The sequence below is a fragment of the Gouania willdenowi genome, chromosome 18, assembly GCF_900634775.1.
Source record: "Gouania willdenowi chromosome 18, fGouWil2.1, whole genome shotgun sequence".
Taxonomy (NCBI): domain Eukaryota; kingdom Metazoa; phylum Chordata; class Actinopteri; order Blenniiformes; family Gobiesocidae; genus Gouania; species Gouania willdenowi.
The window spans coordinates 9,218,327-9,238,512 of record NC_041061.1 but is presented as its reverse complement, the minus strand read 5'-3'; the positions used below and the strand labels follow the sequence as shown (position 1 = coordinate 9,238,512).

Genomic DNA, 20,186 nt, shown 5'->3' with positions numbered 1-20,186 from the left:
TAGTCTTTTAAAAGTAACCTTCTGAGAGGTTACCATTCCCCGGCTAAGCGTGTAACACCTCTGAGACTAACCTGGCAAAACTGGCCGCAGTCCAAATGGGCCCCGGGTTGGCGAGATGCCTCTGACGATGCAGTCGAACAGAAAGCTGATCTGCTCGCTGTCAGCAGACGCCAGCAGAAAGACACCGGCCCCTGGAGAAAACAGAACACATATTCATCTCTGCCACACACATATGGATTACCAGCACAATACATGGCTGGGAGGAGAGTTTATTACGTGAAACGGAGGAAAAATTATAGAAAAATACTAATTATGTACAGGTTGGAAGGTTATTTACAATATTTAAATACACTCGTTTTTACAAATTAAAAGATCTCTAAATATCTGGTTTGTTTACCAATGATGACAAATGTTTTCTTTAAATTCTCTGGTTTCTAAATATAAGAATGACTGTTATCACTGTTAATGAAAACATTTAATCACTTTGTAATTAAATATGCATCTGTATAGGTTTTGCAGTAGTTAAATAAAATGAACCCTTTAACAAAACAATGGCTGTGTTCGAAATATCATACTAACGTACTAATCATACTAAGTTTAACTTCAAAATTAGTATGTAGTGTTTCACATTTGAAAGTATGAAAAGATTTAGTACTCAAGAAATACCCGGATGTATATTATATGGGTAAATTGTAAGGAAATCCCATGATGCATTGCGGGCAGACGTTCAGGGAATGTAAAATTATTATGGGACCGGCTTCAAGCTAAAAATCAAACATCCCTTTTTCAAAACAAACGCATCTCTTCCTGTCTTCCATTAGTTTAACGCTTTTGTAAATAGGGCTCTTGTTTTGAAGTTAACAGGAAGTTTTGTCAGTAGCACAATGATGGGTTTCCGAAAATGTCCGACATGTCGGAATGAAATGTCTGTACGCGAGTTTTCTGAATCAAATGACCACATGTTGATGATGTTAATATACTATACACTACACGCTCAATTAGTTTATTCTGTCTACTAAAATATTAATATGATTAGGAGGATGATGACCGTTACCACTGAAGTCTACTTTCAAGTTTCCCAAGATGCATTTCGAACCTCCAACGACAAAAACCTGAAGCACACTGAGGCTAAATATCTCTATACTTTCCACCTTTGAAAGTTCTGAAAACAAGTGAGAAAGTTTTTATTTATTTATTTATTCAGTTTATTTCTGACATGGTTGCATTCACAGAAGTTTTATTCTTTTTTTTTTTTTTTTTTTTTTTTGTCCATGCCAAAAAAGGAGACCAGAGAAGCAGTTTGCTTATCCAAGTCCCGTCCTCTGTTTTGTACACAGAAAATTTACATCAAAGCTTGTCTCTCTGGTCAAACAGTCTTAGGTTGTTCTGAACACAATTTAATTTTTTTTTTTTTTTGTCCTTTTTTATGTAAGATTTATTCTCATCTGTAGTCAGTGTTGTCTTTTTTCATTCCTCCTCTCCATCGTTGTTCGTGTCGTCCTTGTTCCCTGCAGATTTCATTCCCCGACTTTGTTTGCGTTCCTCCAGTTCAAAAGAAAACTTCATCGTCTTTCGAAGTTCCTTGTTTTGTCTCTGCATCAAGGTTATTCTAGCTGTTAATAGCTATTGACAGTACTGTGTTTTCCAATGTTAGATTTAACCCTTTCTCGTATAAACACAGTTTATAAGCAGTAATTTGAATGTGACCCAATAAGGGAAGAATAGATTATCTTCAGTGATTTGGTATGTAGTATTTGTTGTAATTTCCATAGGATGTAGTTCTGTTTTCAATGTTTTGTCTTTAAGATGTTTTTTATATAATGTATTTTTTTTTTTTTTTTTTTTTTGCATGTGTTTACGTGTGTTTCTGGATGGATGTTGTCGTTAGTATTAAATATTGTAAGTATTGGTTAATGGTCGGAGATGTCATTTATTAATATTCCATCTATTATTTTGGTTAGGTTCTCATTAAATATGTCTATTTTGCAATCAGGATACAAACAACAGATTAATATGTTTCTCTCAAGTGACAAGTGACCATGTAGCTAAACATGCGGTCATTTGATCTATAAAACACGAGGAAACGCATTTCATTTTGGACATTTTCGCAGACCCGCCATTGTGCTACTGACAAAACTTCCGGTTAACTTCAAAACAAGAGCCCTATTTACAAAAGGGTTAAACTAATGGAAAACAAGAAGAGATGCTTTTGTTTTGAATAGGGAATGTTTGATTTTCAGCTTGAAGTTGGTCTCAAGACTTGATAGAACTGTATCATGTTTTTCTGCAGTCAGTGTCTTCTCCTCACCCTTCTCTCTCTGCTCTGTTTCAGGTGTCGTGAAGCTGATAATGGCAGTTTCTGATCTGTGGTTCACAGCTCAACTAGTCTGAGACACTCTGATGTTCTATGACTCTATCCTGTTCTGTTGGTCCTTCTGTCCACTAACCCTAACCAGTCGACGCAGATGGCTGCCACCTCTGAACCTGGTTCTGCTGGAGATTTCTTCCTGTTAAAAGGGAGTTGTTTCTTCCCACTGTTGCTAAATGCTTGTTCACGTGGATCTTGAATTTAATATATTGATAGCACTATGAGATGGCCTTTGTTGTAAATTGAATTAAAATACGATTTTACATTCCGCTCGCAATGCATGATGGGGCGGTTGAGTGTGAGTAGTGTGCCCACTGTGCATACTTAAAAAATGTCCCCGATATAGTCTACATCCTGGTACTCCTCACGTACTTTTCATACTATCTAATATGTATGCACTACATACTTATTTAGACATCAGTTAGTATGAGTAATATGTAAGAATGAAATTTGGAACTGACTGAATGAATCTGTCTAATTAGGAAGCAACACCGATTGTGAATCAATTTCACCTGCTGTTCTAATAATGGAACAGACAGCAGGTGGGAATGAGAGGCAATTATTAAGACATCCTTTTTAAAGGAATGCTTCTACAGGTGGTGACCAGACCACAGACTGTTTCTATGTAATCAACCTTTCTGGCTGCATTTTGGTCACTTTTTACATTTAGTCACGAGACGGCGTCTACAATCCACAGAAGTTGCTCAGGTAGCGCAGCGCTTTTATTTTCTTTGAAATCTCAACCTTGAATAGTCAAACCTTTATTGTTTTTGGTGGAAATGCATGGACTCATGGACTAGCTCTCTGTGTGAAAGGACAGCTGATTTAAATACCAATAATTATCCATTCGTTTATCTTCTATCCCAGGGGCGTCAAACTCATTTTAGTTTAGGGGCCAAATATGGACCAGTTTGATATTATGTATTATATATAAATCATGAAGTATGTGAGTATATCAGTCTCTGCAGGATCTTCACTTAAAATTCCCTGATTTTGGGACTTTGGGGAATTTTGTGGAATAATTTGAGGAAAATTTGAAAGATTTTTTTAGATTTTGAGATTAAAAATGACTGCCATCATGTGTTATAAGAACTGGAAAACTGAGCTCTGCAAATATTGTAATTAGTGTTTGGACGGGCTGAGATATATACAACTGAATTAAATGTTTAATGTTTTATTCTGTCCTTTTTACTTTCTTGATCCTCCAAAGCAGTGTTTCTCAAATGGAGGTATGTGTACCCCTAGGGGTACGCAATGGCATTACAGGGGGTACTTGAGAGAGAGTAGAAAATTCACAAATAAAGTGTAAGTCTTGGTCCCACACCAGACATAATATGACTGAAAATGATATAAACTAATGAAATAAATCTATTCAGGAGCCACTAAATCAGTGTTTTTCAACCTTGGGGTCGGGACCCCGTGTGGAGTTTAAATGGGGTCGCCTGAAATTTCAGAAAAATTAAAAATTATTTTTTAATTTTTTTAATTATTATTCTTTATTAAATTAAAACAACACACAATCTTAAACAACTGTATTTCTATACTTTCACTTAAATATATACATCTAGTTCAACTGAACTGCAGTAAATCTGAGCTCAAACATGATCAAAAACTAATTCTAGACACAAAAAAAAAAAAAAGGTCTTTGGAGTCGCCAGAAATTCTTGATATCAAAATGGGGTCAGGATCCAAAAAAGGTTGGAAATAAACAGTATTTAATGCAGTGGTTCCCACTTATATTTACAAAATGAGATTCTTTAAAATGTGTTATCACTCGTTCATTCCATCTTTATGCTCTATAGCTGCTTTTAAATAAGTTTTTTAAGCAAAATGTGGTAGTCGGACAAAAGGGAGTACTTGGATTCAGAAGTAAGAGAAAAGTGGTACTTGACCCAAAGAAGTTTGAGAACCACTGCTTTTGAGTTTGGCACATGTGTCGTATACTGTTGGAATCTCTCCACGTTGTAGTTTTTGCTGCCATCCTTTCCTTCAGTTTCTCCCTCTGGTATAATTCAATTCAAAGAGGAAATCATCATCCAGATGTCTGACCTTCTGACAATACAAGGCGCCGCCAATAAAGGATTGCCCTCCCCCCCGGAGACCACCCATGTCAGTGTGTCACAGTGGACTTCAATCACTTTTCCTACACAAAGGTCAGCAGTGATGTATGCTTGGATGTCTGAAGCATAGGGAGCAGGTGGTTCAGTCTGCTACTATACAGAAGTGTCATGGTTACGAATGATGCTGTAACATGTGACTGAGCGTCAGGTATATAAGCGAGTGCTGCGGCACCGACACGGAACAGATGGCAGAGCTTGTTCAGTTTACATCACTCTGTAGAACAACAACAACAACAGCTCAAGTGGACCCTTCTGGTCTTTGTGATTAAACGCGGCATCCATACAAAGTAACGCAGCTTATTTAAAGCATGTTCAGTCAGTGGGAAGTGTAAAAGAGCTCCAGAGCCAACGATGGTCTTGTTATTTTTAAAGCAGTAAAGTCTTCTGTAATGTAAAACATTTGTCGTCTGCTACCTTTTGTCTTCTTGAAACATGAGACGCTTAAAAACACAATACTGTCGCTGTGGGAGAAGAAAACGGAAAGGTTTCCCAAAAAAAAACACGACGACCAAAAAAATGTTGTAGCATTCACATTGGTTCAAAATAGTGAAATTAATAACAGTGGTTGGTGCAATTGATCAACAATACTTCACCTGTTTGATTCAAATACTCTTCATATGTATAAAATTACTATTGTGTGGAGTAATTTTCTGTATCCTCAGAATATCCATCATTTTAACAATTTCCATTTTATTTGTAATGACGTGATCAGGTAAATTTCTTGGTGCAATGTCAGCTCACAAGTGGCTGGATTCCTCCTTTTGACCCTCTAGGACAGGTGTTCCCAAACTTTTTCAGCTGCGCCTCCCTTTAAAGGTCCCATGTCATGCTATTTTTCACCCATCAAGAACCCCAAAAACATAGTATTTGAGGTTTATTTTCCCAACTTATTTTTCCAGAGTTTTAGCCTCTGAAAAGTCACTTTCTGAGCAACTCCACACAAACAGGCTGATTTGCAGCCGACTTATGCATATTCATGAGTGGGCGTGTCTATAGACGGGATACTGACTTCCTCCTCCCCGCACGGTGACGTAGGGCCAGAGGACGGCCCGACCTCCTCCCATCCACTCCGTAGCAGAGCTCATGCTGCTTTATAAACACGAGACAGAGTGTGGGGGCGGGGCGTTCACCGGTACATATAGTACATAGACTGTAGAAAATACATACATAGCATTGTTTACATGTCAATCACGGCAGAGAGCTTCCTGGAGGCGTGGCTTCTCCAGCTCAGTGCTGCGTGAAATTCGTCATCAAAGTGGGAACGCGTCATCAAATTGGAACGAGGTGTTTGGGCTCACCCTGTAGTGAGAAAGGAGCAAATTACCCTCTAACTAACGATTGAGGGAATCAATGAAAAAAAACCCACTTTGGGCACATGAAGTCCAAATGGCACTTTATGATGTTTAAAGCACAGAAAAGTTAATTTAGCTTAACATGGGCCCTTTAAAGAATAAACCCCCCCACCCCCAAAAAATAACGCACTTTAAGAAAAATAACGCTGTTAATCGCTATTTTTTTTTTTTGCACTCCACACAGCGCGGAACCTTCTCATTGCACAAGTTCCCAGTATACCAATAATACTGGTGCACAGACCACAACACAAGAAACCAGAGATCCCGAGGGCCGTGCATCATGAGCACTGGATCGAGAACAAAAGTCCAGTTGTGTGCAATTTGTGCAAGAAAGAGTTTGCGTATCGCTACGCTCTCGGTGGTAGAAATAGCATCATCTGACACAACGTATGAACGGCTATCCAGAAAGACCATTTCAAACCAAATTCATCAGCTTCATCATCAGTTGGTCTGTTTATTTCATGCCACTGATATTCCAACTATTTTGCACTGTTCAGTTTCCACATCTCCGTAATGTTCTGTAAGTGCTGATTTTTTTATTTTAAAACACAAAAACAAAAATTAGTTTACAAAAAAATCCAGAAGAACATGAAGTGTTTGTGCCTTGAGAACAACACAATCATAATATTTTTCATTGATTCACTCATATACCAAAATCCATTTAAATGGAAAAACGTTGCTTTTTGTGTCAAATATTGTTGTGAGATTAAGTCTCTAATTAATTAGATACATTTTTCAATCGAGTCCCACCACTGATGCATACATTTCATTGATTGATTGATGAAGTGATCGATTGCAGGAGTGGTATTAATACCATAGTTAAACTGGGAATAAATAGGACTGCTAAAAACATCATAACTTAAGTTTACAAATGAAACTTTTTTCTATCATCTCACTTCATGCATCATGTCACTTTAATGTCAGGAGTACTGTCGGAGCTTAAAAAGGAGCTAAGAATACTAACACCTCCCTCATTGCATTCTCCAGAGTCTTGTTTCCAGTGCAGTCATGGTGTGTCTGCGTGTGTGCGTGCTCGTGTCTCCGTGTGTTTGTCCTGCTCAGGTGTTGACGTGCAGTCCTGTTCACTTTAATGCTTTCACTTCTATTCCTAGATGTTAACATGTGCCCTCACCCAGTCACGGTCACGTCGCAGTTTAAACAGAGTTCTGGGACGGCTCATGTTATGTCGAGGCATAAATTTTGGGCACGGCTGGGTTGATTGTGCTGCGAGCGATTAATTAGCCTGTAGCAGATGTTGCTCTGATGTGAAATTGAGGACAGAGCTCTACAAATAAGACCAAGGAAAAAAACAACTGACTTCTGTCATACATGCTTTATTCCTTCCAACCCACGCCGACTATTAGAACTTTATTAAAGCTCAGACCAGGGTTGGGGTCAATAATGATTGTAATCGCGTAATTGATAATAAGCCTTTTCACATTCTGGAAGTGTGCATGTGCGACCAGCGGGGGTCATAGGTCAAGACACTGTAAACAATGTAAACACGACGCTGTTTGTGCTATACGCTGAGATTTTCAGCTGATGTTTTGTATGATAAAGGTAGGCCTAATCTATCTGGCATTCAATATATTGCAAGTGCAACACTCAGACTGCAGTCACTCACTTATACTGGCTTTCAACGAACACGTTTCAATGAGTATTTGCGCTTTTAATGGACATTTTCTTTAAATGGGCAGTGTAATCTTTTGCCTTGCTCTGTTGTGATAATAAAACAGTATTTTTGTTTCCCACATCAGAATCAGAATAGTTTTACTGCCAAGAAGAGTTTAAAACAATACGAGGAAAGTGACTTGGTCTTATCTTAATGTGTTCATGATTAACAATTCCATATCACAGACATGTACAGCACATATATATAAACGAGCCATTATATGACACCTGGGATGTGGACCAGGCAGGTATTACAGTATGAGTTCTCACTTTGTAAAAGTACATTTATGAGGTATACCATTCATGAACCAGGTCCATATGATTATTTTTTATTAAGCTATTTCAATTTACAAATTTGAAGGAAGTGCACAATAGACAGGTCATTTCATTTGGACATTTTCTTTGTGTAGTCTTTTCTCCTTTTTTCTGCGTGTGTATAATTATCATCATTATTAATGTTTTGTATTTTTTAATACACCGCTCTTTGCCGTTTATACTATACTTATACATTATTACACCCCTCGGTGTTTAATAAAGTATTTTCTAAATCCAATTAAGTGAAACAGCGCTGATCAGCTGATGCATATTTACAAAATGTGACTATAACCTGGGTCACTGTTGAAACGTCAGGCAAAACCGGAATTTTCAGCTCGTGTGCAGCATTAGCTTTAGCAGCATTAGTTTTAGCAGCTAACTCGGTCTTTCTGCCTTGGAGACTGATGCCACGTTTGCGCAAAAATATTTTAAGGAATCAACGCTCCAACGGCAAAAATAATCAAAATCTCTATCGGACTCGCTTCCTACATCGTCAGCCGTGGGGGGTTTATCCCTCTTGACCTTTGACCTGATGCGGAAGAACTGAACCAAAGCGAGAGTGTAAAAAAACTTATTGATTTAGAATATGTCATATATAATCGTACTTGTGAGAATCTGTTGCAGTTGTAATCATGATTGTATTGTCATTGAGTTGAAGTCAACTCAACTTTATTTATACAGCAAAAATTGCAACAATAGTCATCTCAAAGAGCTATCAAAATATAAAATTCTTAATAAAGAAAAAAAACCAACAAAATCCACATGAACGAGCATCAGGTAATTGACTTTGTATTTGGAAATGGAAATTAAAATTCTATAAAAACTGTCAATTACAAATTAATTAAACACAAAACCGGGAAACCAAACGTAGTTAAGAAATATTAAAATTTCTTTCATATCGACTTCTCTTGAGGATTATTTTACCATTTGAAAAAAAGAAAGAAAGAAATCTCGTGGTATACTGACGCCCACACCAAAAATATTAATAGCAACATTTACATGGATAAGAAAGCCTAACAAGGTAACCAAGAGATGAGAAACTAATTAAATAATACATTTTAGTGTATTTTACAGCTGATTTAAGACATGGGTCAAACCATAAATATAAGTGAACCCAACCCTGGCTTAGAATCACTGGCACTAACCACCCACACACACATATCCGAGCTGCAGAAGATGGATAGATGAGTGAACTTTGTACATGTTGAAAATGAACGTGAATCCCAAATGTTTTAAAGACACAGCCGAGCCACGGGATTTAATGGCAGCGCCAAAGGCTCGTATGAAAACATCTGCACGTGTAGAAACTGCCTTCTGGTAGAGGTTATAAAAAGACTTTTTAAGACCGATTTAACGTTTCATAAAAAACAGAACATGTGCAAGAGATCCCGTGAACAAGATCAACACAACAAAGGCAACGCTAACACTACAGTTAATGAGGGAGGCCAGATTGAGGTGCTATGATACGCTATCATACACAAACATTGAGAGATTACTTCTTCAACCAATCATTTTCCTCTATTTTAATCAGCTACACAGAACTATAACATGCATCTTAATACAGAGAGACTACAGATGAGTTTTTCACAGTTTTCCACAACAAAAAAGCAATATTTCTAAAGTTTCGACAATGTATTTTGGGGGAGGAGCCTCGTAACTCCCGTGAAATCTTATGAGACTTCTCTGCAGGAAGATGGACGCTCCAAACGTCCTTATAACACTCCTTATTACTTTGTTGTTTGCTGTCTAATGTGGCAGTAATAATTAAGTATAGTATTAAGAAATGGCTTGTTTAATTGCGGAAAAACTGTTTCCATTTCATACATTTCATTATCGAAACATCTGAAATTCCACCTCATGAAAGCGCAAATTTTTTTTGCAATATTTGAGGGTTTTTTTTTTTTTTTAATTCAGATGTTTTTATTACCAGTTTTTATTGCGCTATTTAGATTTTGGTTATGCTCACATTCGTAAGGACTAAACCGCACTCCTTTCCACGTCTCAGTTAACAGTAACATCTTGGAATGTGCGTGGCATTCGCTCGCAGGCTAAAAAGATCAAGATATTTGATTATGTATCAAGATTAAATGCAGACATTGTTTTCTTTCAAGAAACTCACTTACTTAAATCAGAAGAAAAATCTCTGACAGACTCAAATTTTAACAAAATATATAATTCGTGTTTCAATTCCAGGCAAAGAGGAGTCTCGGTTCTTTTCAACAAAAGGTTGCTCTTTAACATAATCAACTCCACCATAGACCCAGAGGGTAGATATATTATTATCAAAGTGGTAATCTATAATAAATGTTTCACAATTCTAAACCTCTATGCCCCGACGACCCTGAATTCTTCCATAGAGTTTTTTCGGAGCTATCGGACCTTTCTGCAGATTCATCTGTAATCATCGGAGGTGACTTCAATCTGACACTCAACACATCATTAGACAGATCCAGTAAGTGCCCAAATACAAAACCGTCTCGATCTGCTAAAGTATTAATGAATTACATGGATGATCTTGGAATAGGAGACGTATGGAGACTGAACAATCCAACTAAAAAAAGAATACACCTTCTTCTCCCCTGTGCATAAATCCTTCTCCCGAATTGACTTTTTTCTCTCAAATAAATCCACTGCACATAAGATTTCCTCTAAAATACATCCTATAATCATTAGCGATCATGCCCCGATATCCCTCACCCTGAAGTGTGACTCTAATCAGAAATTATCCTCTCTGTGGCGCTTTAATACTCCATTACTTAATGACAGTGAATTTGGTATAATGATAAGAAAAGAATGGGAGGACTTTCTATTAACAAACGATTCTCTGGAAGTGTCACCGTCCTTACTCTGGGAAACCGGCAAGGCTGTCATCAGAGGGAAGATTATATCATACTCTTCTTATAAGAAAAAACAGGAATAGATAGCAGAAAAAACGATTGAAGAAAAAATTAAGAAACTTACGGAAGAATACGCAGCTAACCCGTATGAACTTTTATGGAAAAAACTCCAAAATACAAAACTTAATCTGGACATAATTTTATCTAAAAAAACGGATTTTATTTTACAGCAATTACGGTACAAAAACTGACTACAACAATAAATCAGGCAAATATTTAGCAAATCAGCTTAAACACAACAAAGAAAACTATTTCATAGTGGCAATTTCTGATAATTCAGGTCAAACTTTAAACTTACCTCAGGACATTAATAAGGTTTTTCATGATTACTATCAAAACCTATACTCATCAAATTTAAACCCTGACCCTGAAGATATGAAAACATTCCTCAATAACTTAAACCTACCACAGCTCACCATAGAGCAGAAAACCACCTTAGACTCACCATTAACTTTACAAGAACTACAAAATGCTTTGGATAGCATGTCAACAGGCAAAGCACCAGGTCCAGATGGGTTCCCTGCTGAATTCCTAAAACACTTCTGGTCAATGCTGGCTCCGCTCTTTTTCAGAGTAGTAACAGAGATTAAAAATAAAGGTCATGTAGGAGGTCACATGAATACAGCAAACATTAAATCACTACTTAAACCAGACAAAAACCCCATATTACCCTCAAGCTACCGTCCCATCTCACTTATTAACACAGACATAAAAATTATTTCCAAAGCACTCACTTCTAGGTTAGAGAAAGTCGTACAGTCAATTATATACCAAGACCAGACAGGATTTATTAAAAATAGACACTCCACAGACAATGTTAGAAGGCTGTTTAATTTGATCAACATGGCACAGAACTCTAAAAAGAAAACAATGATCTTGTCACTAGAAGCAGAAAAAGCATTCGATAGAGTCAACTGGTCATTCCTCCTTGCTGTCCTTGGCAAATTTGGCTTTGGAGAATCATTCATACAATGGATCTCCACCCTATACTCTAAACCTAAGGCCTCAGTAACCACAAACAAAATAACATCCCAAAGCTTCACACTGCAGAGGGGAACCAGACAAGGTTGCCCACTCTCACCTTTGCTTTTTGCAATATTTGTTGAACCTCTCGCAGTAGCTGTTCATCAGAATACTGTTATTAAAGGAATCCAGAACACAAAATTAATCTTTATGTGGATGATATTTTACTCTATTTGGAAGAACCCCAATCCTCATTAGAAGAATTATTTAAACTAATAAACAGCTTCTCTAAACTATCAGACTATTCCATTAACTGGTCAAAATCATCAATCCTTCCTTTAACGAAAAATGTTTTCAGAACTTTCAAAGGTGAAGAATTAATAGAGATATTTAGCCTCAGTGTGGTTCAGGTTTTTGTTGTTGTAGGTTCGAAATGCATTTTGGGAAACTTGGAAGCATACTTCAGTGGCAACGGTCATCATCCTAACCATACTTACAGTATATAGTAGACAGTATATACTCATCGAGTATGTAGTGCATAGTTCGGAGTGTGCCATTTCAAACAGCCATGGTCTTGGATTTGGTTATAATCCCTCCTACTTCCTTTGCATTAGGTCTACTACTGAATCTTTTTGCTTTACTCATAGTACTGGTAAACTAAAACACAGTCTACTACTCGCAAGATTTTGTGTATACCAGTAGTACTAGTAAACTAAACTTTTAATTAACGAGTAAAGCAAAATCATCTAGTCCATGTACTCCACATGTGAGTACTAGTGGAGTTTACCTGTGGTTGATAACACTGATGCTGATACTGTTTTCCAGAACTATAAGACTTTCTCTTCACTAGTAAAAGAGGACTATTAATCATAATAATTTATCTATTCATATGTGATCAATTATGCATTGCTCTATTAATGCACATAATGCCAGAACAATCCTACTAAACTACACTATTACTTTATAACAGAAGCAAGATTTTAACCAAACATTTCATTTCGTTTAAAAATACCCTAAAGAATCAAAGCCACAAAAAGACTCATTCACAGTTTCTAATTTCTTATTATTTCAAGCACTTGAGCTCCCCGAGGCTGAACAACTGAATTAAATCTAAATTAAATCTATGTCTAATACTTGACTTCCTCGTTCGTCTGTGTTCGTCAGGTTTGTCCCTGCAAAGAGCTGCTGTTTCACCTATTGTTGACGTAAAGCAAAAGCTTTCATTAATACCAGCCGGTGATTTAGTCTGTTTGAGACAGACGTAGTGAAAACATGACTCGATGCACAATTTAATGAGCTGTTAGTCTCTAATGATGTAACAGCGGTGCATAAGATGACGAAGATGAGCAATGCAATTTTTTTTTTTATCAGTATCTTATTGCAGCTGTTATTTACTTTATTCCATTGAATGTGTTGTTTTGGTAATATTCATTTTAATCTTTAATCATGACTGAGAAAATGTCCTACAGCCAAGTGTTCCAACACTGATATAACAGCAGATAAAATAGGAGAAAACTTACAGTAACCACATCTGGTGCCGCCCTCGAACACAAATCCGTTGGGTACAGGCCCATATCTGCGCAGGTCTGGAAGGTTCCAGTGGCCGATGATAGCGGGGGGAAGGTCCCGGGCGAGGGCCAACAAGTTGTTACACAAATGGAGAGTCGCAGGTCCGCTCTCTAATTTGGTCCCTGGTAAGACTCCGACAGCAAATCTGTGAACTGAGAGAGAAGGAAGGATAACAAACAAGACAATGAAAGTTACGTTCGCTGTGAATAAAAGACATCATTGTGATTGTGTGCAGTAGCCTCATTACGGAAGAGGATTAGGGACAATTTTGAGCAAATGAAGAATAAAGTCAAATTGTCTAAAATAAAGTTGAAATGTCAAGACTAAAGTCAAAAAGATGAGATTAAAGTCGAAATTGCAAAAATAGATTCATACAATATTGTGGTAAAAGTTCAAGGTTTTATTATTGAAGTCCAATCTACGGAAGCTGACTAGGGCCAATTCACCATATACAGTACAACAGTCTCCATTAAAACTGGCCCTAATCTGTTTCCGTACAGCTCCACAGACGGGACTAAAGGCTCCACCTTTTCCAAACTTTGCTTCTGAACAGATTGAGTTTTTGTCAAAATCTCTTCAAAGGCTTTAAAGAGATTCCAACACTATGTTAATGAGATTTAAAAAAAAAAAAAGAAACTCTTTATTAAACGCAACTTTGAAGTATAGTTTAATTCATTCACGGATGCACAACATTTTGTCGACGGCCACAATCTGCTTTTTTGTTGTCATTTGGTGAATTGGCCCTCGTCAGCTTCCATAGCTTTGACTTCATTAGCAAACCTTCGGCTTTCATCACATTATTGTATTTTGAGTTTATTTTGGAAATTTCCACTTTAATGTCAAAATTTCAACAATAATCTCAGCATTTCGACTTCATTCTCGACATTCAGATCATATCCACACTTTCCTCAAAGAAAAATTTACATTCTGCCACCAAAAACAAAATGGTTGTGGGACCATTGAAAGACCGCCATTTGTAAAATTGTTCACTACTTAGTTTCAGCCTCTAACGTTCAATGGTATGGAGGAAAATCTTCCAGTGATAGGGATGTTTATCGCAGAAAGATCCAACAGTTGCTCTTTATTTTTGTAATCTTTATAAAACATTTTGTTGGTAAATTCTTATCCTTTTTCACAACTTTCATTAATTTTTTAGGTAAAGACTTGTTGCTTTTCAAGGTTCGTTGTGAATACTAAATAGGATACTTGTCAGTTTACTTATTTAATGACTTTACATCAACACTTTCAATTCAACATTGTGTCAAAATCATGGATATTTAAAAAAAAACTAGACCTGTTGGTTTTTTAAGTGACTTTATGGCCGTTTTGTTGGCTTTTTAGCCGGCTGTTGGCCAGAAATGATGAGTTGTAGCTAGCAACGCTGGTGAGCTAGCGCACACGTGGCTGCTATTACACTGATAAACTCTATATCCGTGTGAACAGGACTTGTGGGATGAGATGTAGAGCTGTAAAAACAAAGTTTCAAACCGTGCCAAAGCATTGGACAGTGTAGCGCAAAAGGAGATCAGTGTTTACAAGTGTTCATAACACGGCCTTGGATCTGATTTCAATGGCCAATAAAGAGGAGGAACAGCAGAGCATGGAATGAAATCAGGGAGGTGAGCTGTGAACACAACAGGGCCAGATGTAGAGCTTAAAGCAATCAATCAAACGGTGTCCAAAGTCATCTGTGTGAAATCATCAGAGACGCTAATCAAGACAACACTGGAGAACCAACGCTGAAATAAGAAGCCCACAGGAGTTTTGGTGCAATATTAATTCGCACGTGTGTGTGTGTGCGTATTCCGTCATTACTCAGGTGGACAGACCACAACAACAGACTATGGACACACACACACTGGCTATAGTGACAGTTTTGTACTGACTGTGGCTACACAGCTGAAACTGAACAAACACAAATGCAGCAAAGCTAGCACAACCAGGAGCACAGACGTATGTTTAAACAAGAACAGACACCAAATGTGACCATATAATCACTGTCAATAGTTCCTGCTTTATAATTCAGCTGTCGCCATAGCAACACACACACATATATATATATATATAACTCCTATCTTAAATGATCTTATGCAGCAGATGGTTATTCATTACAGAGTTTCATAAAATCTAATAAAAAAAAAAAAAGGTATTTTCAACACAAAAGGTTGATCAATCAGTGCGTCATTTAGTTTTATGACTATTTCAGAAACACTTAAGCGTTCCAAAAAAGTTAATGTGGCCAATCTATATCTTAGATTTTGAATAAAATTAAAAAAAACAGCCCAAATGTACTGATTATCGCATGACGCATCTGTAAACATTGATTAAATTTGATCGATATACCTAATCCTGATCAGGGACAGAGGAAATCTGTCTCAAGTTACTTCTAGAAAATTGGAAAAACAATTTAAAAATCCTGGCAACTGCACGTACATTTTTTGTTTGTTTGTTTTAAACAAACATTTGTATTACTTCCCAATCAACCAACCAACAATTTAAGGACGTTTATAGCGTTTTTGTAACTTTCTGCTCACACACAAAATCTTTCTAATGTCAGGAGGATACACACGTAAAGACAATCCGACAGCATCTTTTATAAGATTATTCTGTGGTCTGAGGTGTGTTAAGAGTAAATTTGTCCTGATGATAAGTTCTGAGTCATTCATAAATATTAAACTTTGTTCAGTATTTATGACCAAAACTCCTCATGTGTGTGAGAAAAGTCGACGACTCCAGACTCATGGCCTTGTGATTTGTGACGTGGAACTGAATGTAGCCGACTGAGGAACATGTAATGCTGCATTCGAGGCAACTCGGAGCATAGCATTTCTGTGTTTAAATTTCTGGCTGACATGGCTGACTGATAGAATATTAGGTTTTTTCCCACCCCCAACACTTTACTGAGTCAGAGCTTTGACTTCAGGTCTCTAGTCACTATTTTAAGTAGGAGGTCAAAAATACCCAAATTCTGAATTGTGTTGTTGGATCTTGTTTGATCACGTGAGATTTTTGGCTTGGAGTTACATCAGTGGTTGGACAGAGATGTTTTGTGTGTGGTTTGCTTTTGTTGAGATTATCAAAGCTCACTCTGATTCAAGATGGTGCCGTGTGTTTGTGCACATTGTTATGTTTATTATTATTATTATTATAGTGTTTCGTCCACCAAGGTAAATTCCTTGTATTATTTTTAAACTGTACTTGGCTAATAAACTTTGTCTGATTCACACAGTATGTTTAAAACTGTTCTGTGTATATGTATAATATTAACCACATTCTCTATCAGGAGTCATAGTCACAGCTATGATGGTCTCTAGGTTAGAAACAATGATGATGATGATAAATCCTCACCCTCTCCCAGGCTGTATCGCAGACGGGCGTCCCACACCTGCAGGACGTCCCTGCTGTCGAAGCCCAGCAGAGCAGCCTGGTTCAGGCAGAGGATGAACAGAGTGAAGGTCACGCCTTCATACCACTGACCAGCTTCCAGGCCACAGATCTCCTCCAAGGTGACGCTTGCCCTCTCTTTGGTTCCCTGAGCCTTTTCTGATTTGTCTTTGAAAACCAGCAGCAGGAGACAATCTAGAAGAGTCAAAGAAGTTCATGTAATATCATTAAATACACAATTAAAAGTTAAGATAGTGCACGAACATCTAATGGGCTCCACCCATAGTGTGGTAGAAATATGTTTTAGACCTGCTGTAGTGAACACTGCAGCATCCTGATCTGTTGACTTATCTCAAACAATCTGTGTCAACTGACAAAACAGTGTGTGTGTGTGTGTCCTTCCCACCCATGTCTTTACACACATAACTGAGGCAGCTGTGATAACACTGGCATCAAAGAGAGGACACAAGCTGGATTCAACCACAACCTTTGGGGCATGTGAAGCTGCCTGGCACCAAAGACACAATTACATTCAGACTTAGCTTCTTATAAGGACGTTGTACTTCAAACTTTAGCTTGTTAGGCATTACATACGTATTAACTCTGACGGCGATAGGCAACTATTCTGAAGATGATTGAAGTATAAGCAAAATATGCCTTGAAAAATGTTGTAGATTTCTCATTTAAAGTGTGAGCTCAAGTCAATATAAAGATAAAAATTAAATTTACAAATGTACTACTAGAGCTTTGACTAGAAAGATAGTTACTGTAGTTTGTGTTTTTGTGCATACTGTTTTCGTTATTTGAGTTTCCTTAAAGTGGTTTATTAATAAAATTGATTAAATTAAGAACTAAAGTCTTATCAAATCATACAAGTTTTTGCCTTGGAAAACTTATTTTATTGAAATAAATACATATATGTATATTTTAGCTGCAGATTCTTAAAAAAAAATAGACACTTGGACCATTTTCCGCTGAACTACAACAGATCTTTTTTTTTTTTTTTTTTGGCACAGTTTAAAATACAACAAAACATAATATCAATAGTGGGCAGAAATGAACACACATTAGAGCAGTGGTTCCCAACCTTTTTTGGATCGTGACCCTGTTTTGGTATCAAGAGTTTCTGGTTAAACCTTTTTTTGATAAAGTGAAAGTATAAAATACAGTTGTTTTGAAAAAGAATAGTCGTTTAAAAATCAGGATTTTTTTTTTTTTTCATATCAATTACTAGACATTTCAGGCGACCGCACATGGGGTCCCGACCCCAAAGTTGAAAAACCAATGCTTTCGAGGCAAACCCAAAAAGAGCCTCAAGGGGCTTGAAAAAGAAGGCTCCTGATATAACCTTTCAACTTTAACTAAAGAGAGAGAACAACAACAACAACAACAACAACAACAATAAAATCAAGACGAGCAAAAAAATTGAAATTGAAAACTGGAAAAGGAAAAACTATTTTAACATCAAAAGACAAGCAAAAAAAACAACAAAAAAGCAAAACAAAAAGCAATCATTGTTTGGTTATTCATTAAAAAGTAGGTTTTTTATTGAATTTTTAAATACGCACAGAGGAAGTTTGATCAGATGAGGAGGAAGTGAATTCCATATTCTGGGACTTCTGGATGTAATGATGCTAAACTAAGAAGTAGTGGTATACGTAAGTTCAAACTGGAATGCTTTTGAACACGTTTCTCTCTCAGGGCCTCTCAGTGCAGCACCTGATCTTCCGTGGCGCACACACACACACACACCGTGCGCAATGGCATATTTACGCACTGCAATAACACATGTTACACATAGACGTATTGCTATTAAATATACTTTGAGTCCATATAATTTAAAAACACTTTCTTACCTGCTACTGGGGACGGCTTTCGAAGAACAATCCACCTAGTTTTCCACTGCAAAGCAAAACACACCAAACTTTGTTTTTAGGAAAACGACACCAAAAAAAAAAAAAACGAAAAAAAAAACCTGCAAAAAAATGGCATGAGCTTCTGAAAACTAAAGTCAAAAGTTAAGCCACCTTTTTCCCTTCTCTGAGTCTGGCGTATCCCTCCACGACAACAGAATCCGTCATCTTCAGTCATGGTTCCTGACAGCTGCAGAGCCGCTGCCCGAATGAGGGTCACTTTGAAAATAGCTGCGCAACGACGCCCCCGGCATGGAAGGCACATGGAAAATGGCATGACCACCACTGTGTGTGTGTGTGTGTGTGTGTGTGTGTGTGTGTGTGTGTGTGTGTGTGTGTGTGTGTGTGTGTGTGTGTGTGTGTGTGTGTGTGTGTGTGTGTGTGTGTGTGTGTCCCACCTGGACTATTCCTCAGCACCTGCTGTAGAACAGACACAGTGATTAACATTCCATAAACACCACATTTGGTCTGGACACGTATCTTTACTCCACTAGAAGTACTGTCACTTCATTCACTGTGAACCCCAATAAGTTACCAGAATAAAAGTGAATAACTTAAAAGTCAAAACATTTCCAGCACTTAAAAGGTTGGATCTGGCTACGTGTGCTTTTTTTGATAACAGTTAAATTAAAGTGTTATATGAATGAAGTTTATTTTTAAAATAATCCTCATTTGAAACAACAGGACTTTGTCATTCTTAGCGTGTAATTACTTCATTCTATGAAGTTGAACTGAAGTAGTTGTGCTTTTAAAATAAACAAATATACAGTAACTCAAAAAAGGAAGAAACATGTTTCACCAACTTGACATAATTACCGTACGTTACTTGAACTTTTTCTATAATGTTGAATATAAACTAGTTAATCTATTTAATTACTTTGAACGTTCGGGTTTACAGTGTTGAAATGATACTTGAGTACGAGTAAGTCATCCATAAAATACAAGTAAAAAGTAGCTCAATTAAATAGTACTCAAAGTAAAAGTTACGAGTCACAAAAGCATTCGTAGGAAATAAAAGGTTTGTCAAAATGTACAGTTTAAAAAAGAAAAAATGAAATAACACCAATTATTTCAGTTATACAAAAAAAAAATGATGAGGTATAAAATATGACAAAGTATAGCTAAATTTATGAACTCTAAAACGGTGATTGGTGATTGGCTACGACACCCAAAATGATACTGCGTACATTTAGTTTGTAGTTTAAAATTACAGAAGCAGATTAGGGCCAATTTTAATGGAGGAAATAATTGGGCAAATCAAGAATAAAGTTGAAATGTCAAGATTAAAGTTGTAATTTTGAGAATAAAGTTAAAATATAATGTTGAGATTAAAGTTGAAATTTTGAAAATCAACTCAAAATACAATATTGTAATAAAAGTCAAATGTTTGCTAATGAAGTCAAATCTACGGAAGCTGATGAGGGCCAATACACCTTATATAACAACATACAGCAGATCGTGGCCATCTGCAAAATGCTGTGTGTTGATGATTGCAATAAACCAGTGTTTTTCAACCTTAAGGTTGAGACCCCATGTGAGGTCACCTGGAATTCAAGTGGGGTCACCTGAAATGTTTAGTAATCAATGATACAAAAAAAATACTGATCAAATAACGTATATTTCTCCAATTGAAA

General features: G+C 37.0%; 1 protein-coding gene across 1 annotated transcript in view; it reads right to left on the bottom strand.

The window, feature by feature from the left end:
* The window catches only part of LOC114480465 (protein Dok-7-like), a 51,503-nt gene extending 32,701 nt beyond the window's left edge, over positions 1-18,802 (bottom strand). Inside the window, exons 1-5 of the mRNA XM_028474618.1 lie at positions 18,667-18,802; positions 18,496-18,541; positions 16,604-16,834; positions 13,207-13,407; positions 72-191 (exon numbers count right to left, since the gene is read on the bottom strand). Coding sequence (XP_028330419.1) covers positions 72-191; positions 13,207-13,407; positions 16,604-16,834; positions 18,496-18,541; positions 18,667-18,720 — 652 coding nt within the window. The 5' untranslated portion in view covers positions 18,721-18,802. The remainder of the gene's footprint in view (positions 1-71; positions 192-13,206; positions 13,408-16,603; positions 16,835-18,495; positions 18,542-18,666) is intronic.
* Positions 18,803-20,186: the final 1,384 nt, after the last annotated feature.